The 19707-nt window shown below is 48.6% G+C and overlaps 1 protein-coding gene across 1 annotated transcript in view; it reads left to right on the forward strand.

Annotated features, from left to right (window-relative positions):
* The window catches only part of LOC138489474 (zinc finger protein 420-like), a 465209-nt gene that overhangs the window by 13410 nt on the left and 432092 nt on the right, over window positions 1–19707 (forward strand). Inside the window, exon 2 of the mRNA XM_069617209.1 lies at window positions 17113–17239. Within this exon, the coding sequence (XP_069473310.1) occupies window positions 17113–17239 (127 nt within the window). The remainder of the gene's footprint in view (window positions 1–17112; window positions 17240–19707) is intronic.

Here is a 19707-nt window from a genome sequence, read left to right on the forward strand (position 1 = left end):
TAACTCGTAATGACCTCCAATGTCTCCAGAGCTCTGGTCCTCTCCAGGCTGGACTACTGCAACAGCCTCTTCCTCAATCTGCCTAACTCCTCCATTCGCCCACTTCAACTAATCCAGAATAGGACTGCAAGGCTTATCCTTGGCCTCAAGATAATGGACTGCATCTCTCCAGCCCTAAAACTCTCCACTGGCTCCTGGTTGCTGCAAGGATCAAGTTCAAGACCCTCTGCATCATGCACACAGCTTTCTGGGGCCTGGACCCTGCTACATTCTACTGTCTCTCGCTAAGTACTTTCCTGCTAGAGCCCTTCAGTCTTCTAGCTCCAACTTGCTGCAGATCATACTTTTTCCAAGCAGATAGTGGTGGGTAGATCTCTCTCCTCCGCAGGTGCTTCCCTCTGCAATGGCCTCCCTGCCCCTCTCAGACTTGAGCCGGATCTCCTTAAGTTCCGGAAACTTCTCAAAACCTTCCTTTTCCATTCATCCTTCCCTCACCCCCTCCCTTGCTAATGTCCCCTTCTGCCTCTTGACTGGCTGCCTGGTTCCTTCAGATTCTTACAGGGCACCAGGCACGCCTCGTCCAGTCTACCCCTGCACTTGGTCTCCCCTGCCCTCCTTCGCCCCCCCTTGTCTACCTGCACTTGCCCTTCCGGGCCCCCTCCCCCTGCTGCACTAGCCTGGCTGGGCCTGCACCCCTTGAGCCCTACCAGTTCCTTACCTCTCACTTAGCACGTGGACCTTCCTTGCCCTGCACTCTCTGCATTTCCCTGCCCCCACCGGCAAAAAACAACTGGCATTACCGGTGCTGGTAATACCGGCAATCCCCTCCATTTAGTTCTATGGATTCCATGGAATGGGGATTTACCTATCATTGCTGGCACCTGTAATATCCTGGAAATTCCGGGCTATCAGCCGCCGGTAGCGGCGGGATATCCACAAACCTCTAATGAGAACCATTATGTTTAGGTGCATTATAAATACCAAATACAATAAATAAAATAAACTGGTCCTCATTCTAGGTGTGCTGGTCTGGAAACCACAGTGCCGGTAAGCTTACTGGACCTGGTGTTTCAGGACCTGCACACTACAACAGAGTTTTTTCACAGGAGTAACGGTGCTGGTACTCCTGTGTGCCCATTCCCATTGGAATGGGGAACACCATTTTACCGGCGCCTGACTTTTCGGGCTGCCAGGGTTGTATTCCCCTGGTAGCACCGGCAGGGTTACTGCCGGAATGAGACCCACTGGGTATGGGTACAGCACCAGATGATGAAATGCAATGACCTAGGTATTCTACACTTTCTACACCAATCCTGCATTTACTTTGCTGTACTATGAGCCTAGCCTCAATCTGCACAGGACCTCACTCAGGCCCTTGTCATGCTCTTCAGTTGAACTAGCATATATTAGTATATCGTCTTGAAAAATTACAATATTTGCCACCCCCTCAAGTACTTTATCCATTACTCGTTGAAATACTGTGGCCGCTGATGCTAATCCAAACGCCATTCTGCAGTAGTTGAAGGCTCCCTCCTAGGTAACAAAAGCTGTAATTTCTTTACACTCCTGGCCAAAGGCACTTGGTGTTGCTGGTAGGCTACTAAGAGGTCCACGACGGTAGACTGTTTGGCTTTACCCAACATCACTAATGCTTCTGAAATGACGGGCAAAGGGTGCCTATCTAATAAGATGTTTCTGTTGAGGTCCCTGAGCTCTACACAGTCTTAATTTCCCGTTGTCCTTTACTACCAAAACCCTACAGTGGACAGCCTTTCCGTACCTTGCACCCTTTCAATGAGGCCCTTCTGTAGAAGAACACGGAGTTCGTTCCTCAGCTGCTCCTGCAAATGGTGGGGAATAGGACGTATCCCGTGGACCACGAGAGAAGCGCCAATCTTGTCTCTGATGAGGTGTTCAAAATCCTTACGTTTTCCCAAATCCTCAGAGAACACCTCAGGGAATTATTTTTCACACCTTACCTGAAGTTCATCAATCATGATCTGATTAGCCTGTATGTGGAATCCCAGATGAGCATGTTCATCCCAGCCCAAAAGAGATGATCCCTTCTTAGCCATGAGAACTTCTGCAGGGCATTCCTACCCTGCTATTCCACGCTTGCCATAAATGTGCCCAACATTTTGACCTCCCCAGAGTCATATGGTCAAATGTCATGCTTGAGCAGATCCTGAAGGTTTCCTCAAAAGATGTTTGTGCATTTCACCCTCGAAATTATTGTCCATGTGGAGGCACTGTCCACTTTCATTGTTAAAAATTTGCTGTTTATTATGAAATCATCCAACGGTCCTCTGGTGCCCCCGTTGACAACATAGATCTCAAACACGTGCTGAGCACCCACTTCAGCAACGGTTGAGTAGGCTGACTGTGTCACTTCTTGTTCTGGCCTAATCATAACTTGTTCGACAGTGTGAATTGCTCCATTTTAGCAGACGTGTGTGAAATGTCCTTTGCGTTTGCATTTAATGCAATTTGCATTGCGGACTGGACAGAACAGGCTGGATGACAGATGCCTGAGGCTGCCACACTTGAAACACTTAGTATCTCTGTTTCCTTCACTCTCTCTCCTGTTTCTAATTGCAGAAACCTCTCTGTACTGTTTCTCGAGACTCATATTTTTCCTATAGTGGGCTGTCTGCTCCATGCTCATGACCAACTCCACTGCCTGCTCGAAGGAGAGGTCCTTGCTAAGAGCTTCTCCTGCACCTTGGCACTATTGGTGCCCCTGATCAGCGGTTTAGTCAGGGGACCAAACCTGAAGGTATGGCTTAGTGTTCGCAACACTGCAGCATATCTTTCAACAGGCTCCAACGGTTCCTGATGCCTTTTGAAAGAACTTTTGGTGTTCAAAAAGTATATTTTTCCTAAGTTCATAGTGCTCTTGGAGTTTCTGCAAAGCTACTGCAAAGACGGCTAACTCCCCCGGCACAATTCCTGCAAGCTCAGGGAGGCCATCAAAAATGCTGCACCCTTAAGTCCCTAAATTATGACGCAGCAGAACTTGCTTCCTTGAGGGCGCAAACCTGTCACCCACAACCCCCCATGGCAAGCATATATGTTTTGAACAGTTTCTTCCATCTTTACCATCTGATTGGGGGAGTGCCAAGGTCAGCCAGGAAGGGAGTGCAGAGGGGAATTCCTGCAGGTGCCATTGTGTTTAGATCATTGCCCTTTTTAGATAATTCGGAATCTTCAAGATTAAGAATGATGACTGTATTCCCTTGTTCTCTTCCTGCCTTGCAGCGCTTTGAAGCACTTCACTTGTGTATAAGCGCTCTACACATAAACAATTACAATTGTTCCACAGAAGACCGATGGGATGGTAAAACCACTACTGTAGCTGTTACGCTCACCTGGTGGTTGCAGCCCTCCCTGGATTTGGATCACCCTGGTCTGGCCTCCCCTTCTGCAGATATGCTGCTGTCTGCGGTGATCGGTGGAACTGCTTCTGCATGGGTATGAGAGAACGTGAGTTTGCCTGTCTGTTGCTATGGTGTCCCTCGAACCCTTCTTCCCACAGCATGATTTCCATCCACCGTCCCATAGGCTCACCTGTTATTAATGGATGATGAGCTCTCCGTCCTGCTTCTTCCAGCAGGGGGGCGTTGTATATGGGGCCGAGTTACTTCACTGGCCTCTGAAGTGGTAGTCCAGTCCAGCTACGACGATGCCACTTGGTAATGGTAAGTGTCTTTTCGATTTTGTAAAGTCTTTTCTTGCTTTAAAATATTGTAGTATTGTCCATATCTGTGAGTTTTAACAATGTCCCCTCTCTGCTTTCTCTCCACAGGCAAAAGTGCGGCTCAGCAGTGATTTTGGGGCTTGATATGCAGCCAGAATGAAGAAAAAAGGATCTGCAACATTCCGATCACAGGTGAGAGCCGGTTTGAGGGTAGGCATGAGGTTGGCAATGAGCGTGACGATAAACTTTTATTTTTTATTTTTAAAGGTTTTTCGGTAAAGTCTAACCTTTGTCTGTTGTTTCTCCTTGCAGGTGCTGTCCACGGATGAGCTAAGCGGCGAGCTGCAGTGTCGCGGCCAGGATTCGCTTTCCGGGAGGTCCAGAGATGGAAGGTGAGTGTCAGGCACTGCAGAGGTGTTTACAGGCGAGAACTGGTCCCAAGGTGAGTTGAGGAGCTGCCACTGAAGCAGGCTTCCAGGTAAGTAGCAAGGTTGCAGAAGCGAACAGATTCCAAGTAAGTTGAATCACTGGAGCTGGATTCCAATGTGAATCTGCACCCAAGCGGCGGTGGGCGTTATGCTGCCTTCAAGCAGAATAACGCAAAGCGCTTGCATCAAGGTTAGGCGGGCTTATATAGCCTAGCCCCGGCCTGCCCCCTTGGCATTGGCTTTCCAGCCACACCCTGCCACTCCCAAATGATGCTGCACGTGTTTCTTAGTTCTTCAGCAGCCACGCCCAGACTGAATGCATGTGAATAGTTTCTGTGAATGTAATGAAGGACTTTACAACAAAATAATGGGCCTCATTACAGGTCGGGTGGTCCGGAATTAACAGTGGCGGTAAACCCGCCGCCACTGTTAATTCCGGACCGTCCGATCCCGAGTCCTGCAGGCGGAAGGTGATCTTCCCGCCAGGTCTGACCTGGCGGGTTAAACACCTCCCGTCTGCAGGCAGACGTGGAAACACCAGCACCATCACGAGATGGTGCCGGTGTTTCCACTTCCCCATTCCCATTGAGTCCTATGGGACTCAATGGGAATGGGGATTTACACCATTCCGCCTCCAGGATTCCCAGGACACCAGGGTCGTAATGCCCTGGTATTTGCGGAGTCACGGAGGCGGAATGGTAATACGAGTCCGGCGGTAACCAGGCGGTTTTACCACCGCGGTTACCGCCGGACCCGTAATGAGGCCCAATGTCTCTGCTCATATTTGTTCATGAGCCTGAGTCCAGCTGGGTACCCTGTGCTTGATTGTCCCAAAGGGACAATTAAGTATGGCATTTCTCCTTTCCTCCGTCACCTGGGGGTGCAGGGTTTGTGTGTAGATAATCGAAGGTCGATTTTGGCTATTCTACAACATCTTCTCCAGAGTGCCGAGACAAACTGGGTTCCGCAATCGGATATCAATATCGAGGGAAAACCGTGCAATTTAATAATCTGTTCCAAAAATACCGTGGCAAGTCAGGAAGCAGTAGGGAGTCCTTTAAACGGAATGAAATGGGCCATTTTAGAGAACAAATCCACGATAACTAAGATGGTGTTATATCCGTTGCAAGGAGGTAGATCTGTGATAAAATCCATGAACGTATGTTTAGGGGCTGGTGGTACCTCTAATGGACGCAGTAAACCGGCTGGGTTTTGTTTTTGAGACTTAAGTTGTGCACAGACACCACAGGTTGTGATAAACCGGGCAATATCCTTTTTCCAAGTTGGCCACCAATAGTTTTTTCATATTTTAGCTTGAGTCTTGGTTATTCCTGGATGCCCTTCCACTAAAGAATCATGGTAATTTGCTATTATTTGGTCTTGTTGTTTTTTGTCCGGGATGTATATCCTCCCTTGAAAGTATGGTAGGTCATTTTCGATGGTGTATTGGTTCCCCTTTGATAAGCATTCCTTCTGTGTTGTTCGATTCATCTGAGATCAGAGTTCGGATTTCAAGTCGTCCAAACAGGTGGTTGCGGCGATTGTGCTCTGGATTCTTTCTTCAGGAATGATGGCCACAAGCTCTAACTTAGTAAAAGATTCTTTAGCCTCACTCATGCGTGATAGAGCATCTGCTTTCCCATTGCGCTCTCCGGGCCTGTAGGTGATGATAAAATCGTACTCTTTAAAGAAGAGTGCCCAACGAAGTTGACGCAACGATTGTGCTTTGGCGGTCTTTAAGTTTTGTAAATTGCAGTGATCTGTGATGACAGTGACTATGGGCCTCATTACACGGATGGCGGAGAACCATGGCGCTATTAGCGCCATGGTTCATGCCGGTAAAATACCGGCACCGCCTTGGTGGAAAGGGGAATTACCGCCCTATTCCAAGGTTGGCCGGACGGTAATTCCCCCTTCCACCATTGCCCTTCCCCATTCCCATTTTTGCCCCATAGGGCTCTATGGGAATGGGGAAGGCGCTAATTACGGTACCGCAAATTGCGGTACCGTAATTAGCTCCCTGGGTCCCTTTGCGGGTTGGTTTTTAACGCCTGCAAAAAGCAGGTGTTAAATACCCCAACCCGCAAAGGGACCTCGTAGTAAGGCGGTAAGGATTTACCGGTACCAGTAAACCCTTACCGCCATCCGTGTAATGAGGCCCTTTGTCTTGCTCCGGGGAGGTAGTGTCTCAAAGCCTTGAATGCTGCTTTGATCGCTAGCAGTTCTTTATCTGTGATCGCATATTTAAACTCGGGAGCTGAAAACCTACGGGACCAGAATGCTACGGGATGTAACTGTCCTGTAGCGGGATCCCGTTGTGACAATACTGCCCCCATGGCTACATTGGAGGCGTCTGTTTCAACCACGTATGGCAGGTCTGGTCGAGGATGTCGGAGAACTGGTGCTGAGATGAATGCTAGTTTCAATTCCTGGAAGGCTTTTTCTGCTCCGGAGACCAATGGAATGTCTTATTCTTTCTCAGAAGGGAGGTGACGGGATGTACTGTCTTCGAGAACCTAGGAATAAACCGTCGATAAAAATTGGCGAAACCGAGCACACTCTGTACTCCTTTTGTGGATGTTGGTGAGGGCCATTGGAGAATAGCATCCACCTTACGAGTGTCCATGTGTACACCTCGTGGTGTAAGCATAAAGCCAAGAAACTCAACCTCTGTCACATGTCTCCAATTTAGCGAAAAGCCGATGTTGTTGAAGTTTCTCCAATATTGCTTGAACATGACCAACATGGTCCTCTTTGGAAGTGGAATGAATAAGAATGTCATCAATGTAGATGAGTACGCAAACGTCCAATAATTCACGAAGTACGTAGTTCATAAAATATTGGAACGCCGCAGGGGCGTTACATAACCCAAATACATAACCCAAAGGGCATGACCTGATATTCAAAAAGCCTGTATTTTGTGCGGAAAGCCGTCTTCCGTTTGTCCCCCTTTTTAACTCTCACAAGGTGATAGGCTCCCTGTAAATCCAATTTTGTGTAAATCTGGGCATTTTTCACCTGATCCAAGAGCTCAGGTATAAGTGGTAGTGGATATCTGTTATTTTACTGTGATCTGGTTAAGTGTTCTATAACTATATAGGTTCTTAGGTCACCCTCCTTTTTAGGTACAAAAAAGAGAGCTGAGGAGTCATGGGACTTGGACGGGCATATGGAGCCGTTAGCAAGGTATTGATCCAGATAAGTTTTGAGATGTTGGTTTTCCGGCTCAGTTAAGGTGTAAACTCGACTGCAGGGGATTTGGGCTCCGGGCACTAAGTCGATTCGGCTGTCATAAGGTCTGTGTGGAGGCAAGACGTTCGCTTGATCTTTTTGAAAAACCTCTTGGTAATCCAGGTATTCAGGTGGTAGGGAACCTGTGAGCCCCAGTATGATTCCCTTCCTTGGTATTAGGTTACTGACATCTTTATGATAACAGGTGTCTGCGCAGTCTTGAGGAAAGGTCAGAACTTGTTTATGCCTGTCAATCCTAGGGTTGTGAGTTTCCAGCAAAGGCATTCCTAATATCATCTGGAACTGAGGAGCACCGATGAGATCGAAGGTACTGTATTCTTGATGGCCATCCTGACCCATTGTCAGGATTGGTAAATCAGGGAGGCATACTGGCAATCTTTCCTTGCCTACTCGCTTACCTTCCTCACCTGGGTTTCCTTCGCTTTTGTCACGGAGACGCTGGTTCAGGACACAGAAGTTTGCTCAGCCAGTTCGTTCTGTGTTCTTCAAGCAGCGCTGGGCTTTACCATGGAAACGCAGTCACTCTGCGTACTTGAGGTCACATGCCTTTACACATTGTTAGAACCTCACGTGACTTTTTGGTTTTCGTTCTTATGCCCCGCCTCCCCGCTACTCGCTGCTTCTGAAATTGTTATTTCTCTTGCCGCTACGTATCTGACTTTGCTCCTGTTGAATTTAGTGTTTTGACCCGGACCACCTACTGGATTCCTGCTTGTGTGTCCCTCTTGTTGTTGTCTCGACCCTCGGAACTGCTTATTGGAAGTGTTACGGATCACGGACGTCTGCTCGAATTTTGCCCGCTTGGTTTTCGACTCTTGGAACTGTTCACAAATTTTTCTTGTCCTTATTTTGGCTGGTGCTGCCATCTACGTCATCCATTCTGCTGCTACTGGAACTTTTCTACAGACTTCCTCGTTTCCCCTTGGAACTGGAGACTCTATACTAGGCGTCCGCGTGCCGTTGGTTTCAGGTGGACATTGATGTTTACCGGATTCTTGTTTAGGCGTCCTCGTGCCGGCGGTGGGTAGGTGGATCATCACTCCTGCTTGCGGATCACTTCTGCTCTTCATTTATTCCTCCAGTTTTTGAACTTCTTTGGAAACTCTCATCTGGTAAGACTGTTCCTTTATATCTAATTCTACTTTTGGTCCTTGTTTGGTTTCCAGTGAATTACTGGTTATTCTTTGTCCTCTTAGAATTCTGATGCCAACCTTTCTATTCTGATTTGCCAGTCAGTCGACTACAGTCTATTTTCAGGTACTAAGAGGTTGGGTTGTCTGAGCATTGCTATTCAAGTTGTCTTCTGTCACTAATGTACGGTTCCTTTGCAGGTTGACCGGTTCCTGTGACGTCCTCTCATCTTTTGGTCAATTGACTGGTCAGAGAGTTTCTTCTACCTCTCTGTTGGGTACATTGACAAAAAGAATTTGTCCTCTACACGACGAGTTCAAAATCTTGAAGTCAGGATTCTGGTTACTTTGTCAAGGAATATATCCTGACTTAACACCCATAAGCTTGACTTTTTCGGTATATTGCGTTACAGGCCCAGATGATAGCTGAGATCCATCCACTGCTGTGACGTTTTCCAATTTCTGCTTTTGTCGAAGGGGAAGGCCTATTCGTATAGCCAAATCTTGGTCAATGTAATTTCCCACAGCTCCACTGTCAATGTATGCCTCCAAGGCATGTATTTTTGATGGTTGTTTGTGGTTGACCAAGAGTACCGAGAGGACTAGATGTGAGGTCTGCATGAATTCATTCTTTTCGCACAACGAGCGAACCCCTACACTTGCCGGGCGTTGGAGTTTCCCAAGTCCTGTTCTTCCTCCTTCGGTTTTGTCTGTTGCTCCAACTACTTTCTTAGGCAGTTTCACCAGACATTCTCGGAGGAAATGCCCAGTCTTTCCACAGTATAAACAGAGCTTTTGTTGCCTTCTTTTCTCCCTCTCTGCCTTGGTGAGGGGACTCTGTAAACCTCCGATCTGCATTGGTTCAGGTTGTTTGTGTGATTTGGTCTGGTTCTCATGGGGTCGCACATAAACTGACCTTTCCCTCTGTTCTGGTTCGATCCATTTTCCTATTCTGCAACCTTTGATCGAGTTGCACTGTCAGGTCTATGTAGTCCGCACACTCCTCAGGTGGGTTTACAACTTGAGCCAACACAGCCTTAAGTTTTCCACATAACCCACGATAAAAGAGCATAGTTCTCTTTTCTTCTGGCCAGTTGATCTGGGCTATGAGACGATTGAAGGTTGCAATGTAGGTTAATAGATCTTGATTCCCCTGTCTGAGTGACAACAATTCCTTGTCCAGAGCTTGTCCTTGAGTATCTCTGGCAAACAATTTCTCCATCTCATGTTGAAAATCCCCAAAGTTCTGAAGCAAAGGATCATCTTGAGTGACCAACAGTATTGACCAGTCTGCCGCGTTGCCTCCTAGATATGAGAGTACGAATGCAACTTTGGCTTAATCGTTAGGAAAGGCTCCTGCTCTGCATAAGATAGAAGGCAACATTGGTTCATGAATATGGCAAACTTGTTTAGGTCGCTGAAGAAGCGTTCGGGCGGTGCTAAAGGCACTGCTCCTGGAAGGACCACCTGAACCGGTGTTGACTGCTGTGGCGTGCAAGAATGGGCTATCCCCGGCAAGGGAACCTGCCCTGCTTGTGCCTGTAACATCTGTCTTGCCAAGTCGTCGGTTCTTTCTAGAGTTACAATAAGAACCCCCCTTAATGCACTGGTTTCCTGCCTTGAAGCATGTACTTCAGCCCGTAATTCCCATAGTAATTGGGCCAATTGGTTTGTCTCTGAAGTTTCCATAATGCCCAGGCAGAGAGTCGTAGAGGCTTTGCGTTCTGTTACTCTCACCTGGTCTCTGCGGGGGCATTGGGGCACGGTTGCAGCCCTCCCTGGATTTGGACCACCCTTCTCTGGCCTCCTCTTCTGCAGATATGCTGCTGTCTGCGTTGGTCGGTGGAACTGCTCCTGCGTGGGTATGAGAGAACGTGAGTCTGCCTATCTATTGCTATGGTGTCCCTTGAACTCTTCTTCCCAAAGCATGATTTCCATGCACTGTCCCACAGGCTCACCTGTTATTAATGGATGATGAGCTCTCCGTCCTGCTTCTCCAGCAGGGGCGTACTTCACTGGCCTCTGAAGTGGTAGTCCAGTCCAGCTACGACGATGTTGAAGAGCTGTCAGTGAAACAGGTTCCCAGGTAATTAGCGAGGTTGCAGAAGCGAACAGATTTCAGGTAAATTGAATCACTGGAGCTGGATTCCAAGGTGAATCTGCACCCAAGCGGCGGTGAGCGTTACGCTGCCTTCAAGCAGAATAACGCAAAGTGCTTGCATGAAGGCTGGGCGGGCTTATATAGCCTAGCCCTGACCACGCCCCCTTAGCATTGGCTTTCCAGCCACACCCTGCCACTCCCAAATGATGCTGCACGTGCTTCTTAGTTCTTCAGCAGCCACACCCAGCCTGAATGCATGTATATAGTTCCTGTGAATGTAATAAAGTACTTTACACCAAAATAATGTCTCTGCTCATATTTGTTCATGAGCCTTTGCGCCAAAGGCTCCAGGACTAAGTCCAGCTGGGTCCCCTGTGCTTGATCTGTCCCAAAAAGACAATTAAGTATGGCATTTCTACTTGCCTGCGTCACTTGGGGGTGCAGGGTTTGTGTGTTTGGGCCAGTGATCATGACAGTAGCTGACTTGTACAGTTCACAGGATCTGCTGACGGTGCACAGTCACAAGAGGGACAAATCTGCAAAATTGAGGCAACAATTGTTTAGGATCCTCGTCACAGCGTCCAGTTGCTTGGGAAAAAGACATTGCTTTGCCCAGCTAATGTGACATTCTCAAATTCCACACTGAGAACAAATGATTGCTTTGCCCGTTCTGAAGTAGATTGTTGCAGGCTCACACAACACCCAAAGCTAAACCCACCTTATAGCGTCCACTTCTCTGGGCAAACCTTCCTTACTTGCAGTCTCCAGTTATAAAATGGTGCTGGAAGTTCGTCCCGGTAAGTCAAGGGAGGTCCACCCTTTTCCATCTCCTGGGCTAGTAACACCTCCTCCGGTACCAACTCCCAGGTGGTGTCCCCCAGGGACAGCCATTGCTGCCCTCCTTCTACACTCTCCACCTACTTTACCCCATTCCAGGTGGTGTCCCCCAAGCTCAGCCCTTGAGGCCCTCCTCCTACACTCTACACCTCCTCTACCCCATTTCCATGTGGTGACCCCATGATCCGCCCTTGGTGCCCTGCTCCTACTCTAAACCTCCCCTACCCCATCTCAGGTGGCGTCCCTCTAGGTCAGCCCTTGCTCCCTTCTCCTACACTCTACACCTCCTCTACCCCCATCCCAGGTGGTGTCCCCATGGTCAGCCCTTGGTGCCCTCCTCCTACACTCTACACATCCTCTACCGCCATCCCAGGTGGTGTCCCCCATGGTCAGCCCTTGGTGTCCTCCTCCTACACGCTACACCTCTACTCCCATCCCAGGTGGTGTCCCCCCAGGGACAGCCATTGCTGCCCTCTTCCTACACTCTACACCTCCTCTACCCCCATCCCAGGTGGTGTCCCCCATGGTCAGCCCTTGGTGTCCTCCTCCTACACTCTACACCTCCTCTACCCCATTTCCATGTGGTGACCCCATGATCCGCCCTTGGTGCCCTGCTCCTACTCTAAACCTCCCCTACCCCATCCCAGGTGGTGTCCCCATGGTCAGCCCTTGGTGTCCTCCTCCTACACTCTACACCTCCTCTACCCCATTTCCAGGTGGTGACCCCATGATCCGCCCTTGGTGCCCTGCTCCTACTCTAAACCTCCTCTACCCCATCTCAGGTGGCGTCCCTCCAGGTCAGCCCTTGCGCCCTTCTCCTACACTCTACACCTCCTCTACCCCCATCCCAGGTGGTGTCCCCATGGTCAGCCCTTGGTGCCCTCCTCCTACCCTCTACACCTCCTCTACCACCGTCCCAGGTGGTGTTCCCCATGGTCAGCCCTTGGTGTCCTCCTCCTAAACTCTACAACTCCTCTACCCCCATCCCAGCTGGTGTCCCCAATGATTAGGCCATGTAGCCCTCCTCCTACACTCTACACCTCCATCTCAGGTGGCGTCCCTCCGGGTCAGCCCTTGGCACCCTTCTCCTACACTCTACACCTAGTCTACCCCCACCCCAGGTGGTGTCCCCCATGATCCGCCCTTGGTGCCCTTCTCCTACACTCTACACCTAGTCTACCCCCATCCCAGGTGGTGTCCCCCATGGTCAGCCCTTGGTGTCCTCCTCCTACACTCTACACCTCCTCTACCCTCACCCCAGGTGGTGTCCCCCATGGTCAGCCATTGGTGCCCTCCTCCTACACTCTACACCTCCTCTACCCCCATCCCAAGTGGTGTCTCCCATGGTCAGACCTTGGTGCCCGTTCTCCTACACTCTACACCTCCTCTACCCCCATCCTAGTTGGTGTCCCCCAGGGGAATCTCCTCCTACACTGTACTTCTCCTTCCACTTGGAGCACACAAATCTCCACCTTTGGATTCTCCAAGCAGTTTTTCAGCAGATGATACACAATCACTTTAATATCTCCACCTGTCTCTTGTCCATACGTCATAAGATGGCTCTGTGTTGACTGATGCTCAAGTTCTCTAAAGTGGCACTTATGTATCTCTGAGTCAATAACTCCTCAACCTTTCTTGATTCGTGTATATCATAGCCCCCCCCCCCCACATAACCCCCCCTTCCTGCAGCCTGGAGTTCTCCTTTATCGTGATCTTGAACATCCCTAGTCTGTAGCGTCCACTATGACTGAGGCTGGGCGTAACCTTCTGAACATCTGTCCGCACATCACCATCACCAACCAAGACTCTGATTTACACTCTAGGTCTCAGCCGGCTGTATTACTGCTCCAACCTTCATACAGAACCTTCCGCTCTGTTAATAGGTAAAGAAGCAATGTTTATTGGCCTTCGGAGCCAAAAGTAGCTCCTGGTAGCTGTTGGTATCCAGCTAACCAGGCTCTTCTGGGCTACAAGCAGGAGCTAAATAGCTCCCAGATCCCTTCAATTTTGAACCCTAGTTTATCTAATCAACTTCTTTTAAAAAGTTCTTCAAATTGTGAACATAAATGTAAGTACTACTTCAGCTGTAAATGCAGACCAGTATTTTAACACATTGGGCCTCATTACGAGTATGGCGGTAAGGCAACAACAGAGCCAGTATCCCTACCGGCACCGTTGCTACCGTGCCGCCATACTAGGAGTTCTGCTCGCGGGTGCCCTTGCAGCCACCCGGTTTTACCGGGTGGCCGTGAAGGCACCCGCAAGCAGAACTTGATGGTAGCAACGGTACAGTTACTACCACCCTCCCCATTCCCATTGAGCCCTATGAGGCTCAAATGGGAATGGGGAATACATTTTTTCGGCGCCCAGAAAAGTGCAATTACCGGGTCCGGCAAGGTCATAATGACCCGGTAATTGCCCTTTTGTGGGTGCCGGAAAAAAATCAATACTGGCGGCAGCCATGCCTGTACTACAGGCACGGCTACCGCCAGCCTCGTAATGAGGCCCATTGCACATTATATAGCGTAACTTTTTAGATGCACGTATTCTTATGAGAATCAAGCCAAGCGTACAAGTTTCGATGACAGCCAACATGGGTTTCGTGCCCTCTTGGGCTCTTGTTCAAGGCTTCCTTTCTTAGGGCCTCATTAGGACCCTGGCGGTCCCGTAATGAATGGTGCCGGTACGGGACCAGCACCGTTAATTACGGGCTGCCCTATTACGAGGCCTGCTAGCGGGTTCCGCTTTTCACGTCTGGTCTGACCAGACCTGAAAAGCGGGACCCGCTAGCAGGCACAGATGCTAACAATGGGCCCGTCGTTAACGGGCCCATTGTTAGCATCCTCTCCATTCCCATTGAACCCTATGGGGCTCAAGTGGGAATGGGGATTGATTTTTACCGGGTCCAAGAAAAGGGCAATTACTGGGTCCGCCAAGGTCAGCAATACCTGGTTATTGCCCTTTTCTTGACCCAGTAAAAAAATCATTACCGGTGGCAGCCGTGCCCTTTCTAAGGGAACGGCTACCGCCAGGGTCCTAATGAGACCCTTAGTTTTGCAGTCTCCCCTTAGTTGTTTCTTAACCTCCATCCTCCTATACTAGTATCCCTTGGAGATTTGCATAGGAATTTTGAACACCTTTGGTCAGTGTAACCTCTTCATGTTCATTGCGGTTCGCGATATAACCTGTTGTGCTCCATTCCAAATAAGGGGTTTTCAGCGTCATGAGATGGCTAGGCGAACTATGGAAAAGATACTTGTATTATTCCAGTGCTGAACTCTGCCACCTCCACGCTCTTCATCCTCTGATGTCCCTCATCTGCCTTTATGAACCGCATATTTGTGGTTTTGCTTGTCATACACAGCTCCTCTCTTTCCAAATGCCTTCTTTTGCTCGTTTAATCCATCTATGGTCTTGCCCTACTCTTCACCCTGGGCCTTCTCTTAGATCTTAAATCCTCAACCATAACCGTAACACCCATTGGGGATCATTACGAGATTGGTAGTAGTCATGGCGCTATTTACGCCATGACTGCCACCAATAACTGGTCTGGCACGGTGTTGGTCAATGGGGACTTACCGGTCCATTCCGACCTTGGAGGGACCGGTAAGTCCCCATTGACCAAACCATTCCCATTTGAGCCCCCATAGGGCTCAAAGGGGAGGGCGCAAAAAACGGGCTCGTGAATGGCAAGCCCGTTATTTGTGCCCTGGTCCCCTAACGGGACCCGTAAGGAACGTGTGGTCCGACCACACGTCCCTTACGGGTCCCGTTAGGGGACCTCGGAATCGGGTGGTAGGGGATTACCGGCACCGGTCTCCTAACCGGTGCCCGGTATCCCCTACCGCCCGACTCGGAGTGAGGCCTATTTGCTTTGCTGCGCTGCCTCTGGCTTTTGCCGCTATATCCACTTACACCACTTATCAACAGCAGTGCATCCATCAGACAGTGCACCTTCCCAGATGCACTGAAAATGGTATTACTCCTCCCCCTGCAGAAGAAACCCACTTTCGCCCAGATGACCTGGCCAACGTTCGCCCCATCACACATTCACCCTTCCTTGGCACAGTAATTGAGAAGATGGTCACCATCCAGTTGCACAAAAGGATCACTCGGCCAAATCTCCGACAGAACTACCAATCTGGTTTCTGACCACGAAGTAGCAGAGACTGCCATAGTCCTCCTCGACCTCTCGGCTGCTTTCAATACCATTGACCATGAAGCTCAACACATCATCCTTGCCATGTGCATGGACGTTGATGGGACAGTCCTGCAGTGGTTCACCTCATACCTCAGAGACCAACCAGTGCATATGGGTTCAAACAGATCCCAGCAACAACCAGTAACCGGCAGACTTCCACAAGGCTCTATCATGTCTCTTTCATCTTCAACCTCTAGGGGAACTCTCACCAACTCTGATATCAAGATGCACCAATATGCAGATGACACACAGCTTTACTTAAAGACCAATTGCAGCAATGATATTCAGTGACTCGAGCACTGTCTGTCGCTCATTTAAGCCTGCATGTTAAGCATCTACCCGAAGCTCGGCCTTACAAATACCAAATTCATTCTCAGAGGAAACTCACCAAGCATGCCTGCATCCAGATTTGGCTGGCTAACATGGAGCTCGATGGATGCATGCCTCGACTCTCGCCCGTTATTCAAGACCCTCCTCACCCAGAAGTCCCCAGCAGCATAGTACAAGCTTGCACTCCTCTGCAAAGTCAAGCCCTTCCTCCCTGTCCAGAGTTTTAGAATAGTGGTCCAAGCCCTGGTCAACTCACACCTGGATGTTGCAACACTCTCCTCGCAGGAGAACCGAATGCAACATGAGACCCTCTGATAGCTGCGTGCTGCAGCACGCCTCATCACAGGACTAAGACACATCGCTCCCATTCTCAAGGCACCGCACTAGCTACTCCTCCAAGCACACATCATGTTCAAGACTGCCAGCATTGGGTGCAAAGCAGTCACAGCTAAAAGACCACTCTCCTGGATCCAGAACGTCCCCATCTCCAGAGGCCAGCGAACCTCCAGAAGCCACAGCATCGCCAGCTTGGAAACAAAGAACTGGAAGGGGGAGAAAACCAGGAAACAGGCCTTTCCTTGCTAAGTAAGACAAGTTACCAATCCAAAGAAGACTGCCCCCTCCATCTTACACTTCAGGAAGGACCTAAAGACCCTACTCTTCAGAGAAGATCCCGCCAATTACTGACTGCTACACTCAACCGCACCCCCACCCCCCAGCTATAAGGATTTGGTGAGGGAAGACAGTGAAGGGGGAGGGCACATTTATTTGAAACGTATCATGTGTTTTTTAACAAGGTCACTTTACTCGTTTGCTCATTACTCGTGCAGTTTATTTACCTGTGGTAGTTTTCGTCAATTGAAAAAATATATATAGTTTGTGTTCGCGGGGGTGGTGGCTGTCATGGTGAGGTGGAAGGGGTGGGATTAAAGGGGAGCTGGGATGTGGTGGTGGAAAGCCCCCACTAAAAAGTCGATTAAAACTACCATGAGGAAAAGCGCACAAGTAATGTTCAAACGAGGAAAGTGACCTTGTTAAAAACACGTACAACCATTTGAAAGTAACAGACATTCATTAAATACTGTATTACACTGAATGGAAATAGTAAATAATTGATGTCACATGTTCTGTTCCAGGTGCAGGTCCCCTTCCAAGACACTGCTGCCTGTTTCACTGAAGAGGAGTGGAGGATTTTGAAGGAATGGCAGAAGGAGCTCTACAGGAAAGTGATGAAGGAAGTTCACCAAGCTCTGCTCTCTCTGGGTAAAGTTACACTCCTGATCTTTAACAGGTGGCTTTAGAGTCTATGAAAGGGCTGCCTTCTTATTTCAGACTCTCCTAAGGGTGCTCTCCTGCTCTGTGTTTGATCATCAGTATAGGATTGTCTAGTCCTCCTGAATGATTTCCTTGTTGCTGTGCAAAGTCTGATCGCTATCTTGTCCATAACTAAACTATTGCTTACTGTTATAAATGATATGCTAATTGGTGATTCAGTTAAATGCAATACTTTGGTTGATGTTTAATAAAATGTGATAAAAGTGTTGAAAAACAGAAGGTATTTCGCCAGTAGGTGGGTAGTGAATTCACAAGCATTTGTGCATTTCATCCGGTAGCATGGAAGCAATGATGCAACAATTATGCACAACTGACAGTTTTTGTTAAAATTAGAAAATCTTGTGCAGGCAGAAACAATGTTCTCCTGCCGCTGTGGGAAGAGTGTCTCATTTTCCAGCACCCTGCTTCCTACATGGATCTGAGTTCTATTTTCTAGTACCAGGCTTACCACATGGATCTGAGTTCTATTTTCCAGTACCAGGCTTACCACATGGATCTGAGTTCTGTTCCCCAGTACCATGCTTACCACATGGATCTTAGTTCTATTCCCCAGTGCCATGCTCGCCACATGGATCTTAGTTCTATTCCCCAGTGCCATGCTCACCACATGGATCTGAGTTCTATTCCCCAGTGCCATGCTCGCCACATGGATCTGAGTTCTATTCCCCAGTGCCATGCTCGCCACATGGATCTGAGTTCTATTCCCCAGTGCCATGCTCGCCATGCTCGCCACATGGATCTGAGTTGTATTCCCCAGTGCCATGCTCGCCACATGGATCTGAGTTTTGTTTTAGCATCACTACTAACTATCTTCTTATCGTGCACCGTAGACGAAGTCTTTCATGGTAATTCAGTTATGTCAAATCCTATTGTCAGGAATTTTAGTCGCTGACGGGAGAAGGTTTTTAATCGCCAGTGAGTGTAAATGAATGTGGTTGAAGTCTGCTCTGTCCTCGCGTCTCAATTCGATTCTGGCAAGATCTTGAGTTGTAAGATGTTTTAAACATGGGATCAGATGACATAGACCAACCAGAGTCCTTCGATTTAGAATAATGCCATCTCCCTTATCAATCACTCGCACCAATCTGAGACATTTGCGATGATCTTTCTTTGTGTTAGATGACTGTTTTACTGCCCTTGAGCGATACTTGCTTTGACTTTTATCCTCATGTTTGTACTTTGGAGAGCAATGTGATTTATTAGGGTTATCACTTGGGTTTAGGTTTTGGGAGCTTTTTTTCTGGTCATTTTCACTCTTGCGAGGTTGTCGTTTATCCAGTCGGTTCACTTCCGAAACCTTACTTTTGGTTACTGCAAATGATGGAGCATAATCTGCTTAGGACTTCCCTGCTCTTTGATGAATCGGGGTAGCAAGGGGTTTTGGCGTTTTGCGTTTGAAAAACAGTGTTTCACGCTTTTCAGAAAGGGTAAGGAATGGTGAAACCTCTGGGGGAGTTAGCTTCTTCTCATTGTCCGATGGAGTCTCTGGGGGGCCGACAGTGTGTGCCTCTAGTCACCCCCACTAGGTATAGGCCTTAATTGGGGCTTTGTCCTTCAAAAAGGAATATCGGCTTCATTACTTTCCACTGAATAGATTGAAAAGTCCAATAATTCTGCTTTCGACTGAGAGAGTTTGAACATTTTCATCCCTAGCAGACCTGTCAGCCTGGGATTTGTCTATTGTTCTGTGTTCTTTGGTAGCCTTCATCTGCTCAGAGGATTTTTCAAAATGAGCACGTCTTTCCTTGGCCTAGCAAACAAGGGGTAACTCTGATCTTTGGCAGTTTTGACGTGAGTATCTGTGAGGGGCACCCTGACCTCTTTCTGATGTATCCTCCTTTTTTTTTTTTTCAAGACAATCCCTTCCCACATCCCAGTACTTGTATTCGGAGCTGCAGTCAGCCCCTGCGGGCAAGGTCTTGAGGTTATTGAGGGTTTAGTAGGAGCCTTGGATATTTCAAGGCTAATTGTTGTAATATGGCCAGTGTTTGTAGATGAAGAGCTCACTGACTCTAGGGGACATGGGGTTGGGGGGAGGGCACCCAGTCTGGCTGCGGATTCTTTGGCCGTAATAAACCCCTCCAGGAAAATCTATTTGGCGTGGAGCATAGCTAGAAGTGTAGCATGGTCTGCCAGGGTTTCATGAATTGCTTCATGAAAGGAGACATGGCTATTGTCACGATCGACATCTGTGTGAATGGATCTTGTTTAGGGGCTTTTACTTGTGTAGGGACTTCATATTGGGAAGGTCGCCTAACCTCCTGAGGCTTAGCATTGTCTTCAGATTCCATATATTCATATGTTGGCTTTGTGCCCGCCTTAGGCAGTTGGTGTGATTTCGAAGTGCCCTGAGAGCTGATCACTGGAGTCCTTTCAGCAACTACACATTCACCAGT

The sequence above is a fragment of the Ambystoma mexicanum genome, chromosome 9 (assembly GCF_040938575.1).
Source record: "Ambystoma mexicanum isolate Mex_15411 chromosome 9, UKY_AmexF1_1, whole genome shotgun sequence".
In the NCBI taxonomy this organism is placed as follows: domain Eukaryota; kingdom Metazoa; phylum Chordata; class Amphibia; order Caudata; family Ambystomatidae; genus Ambystoma; species Ambystoma mexicanum.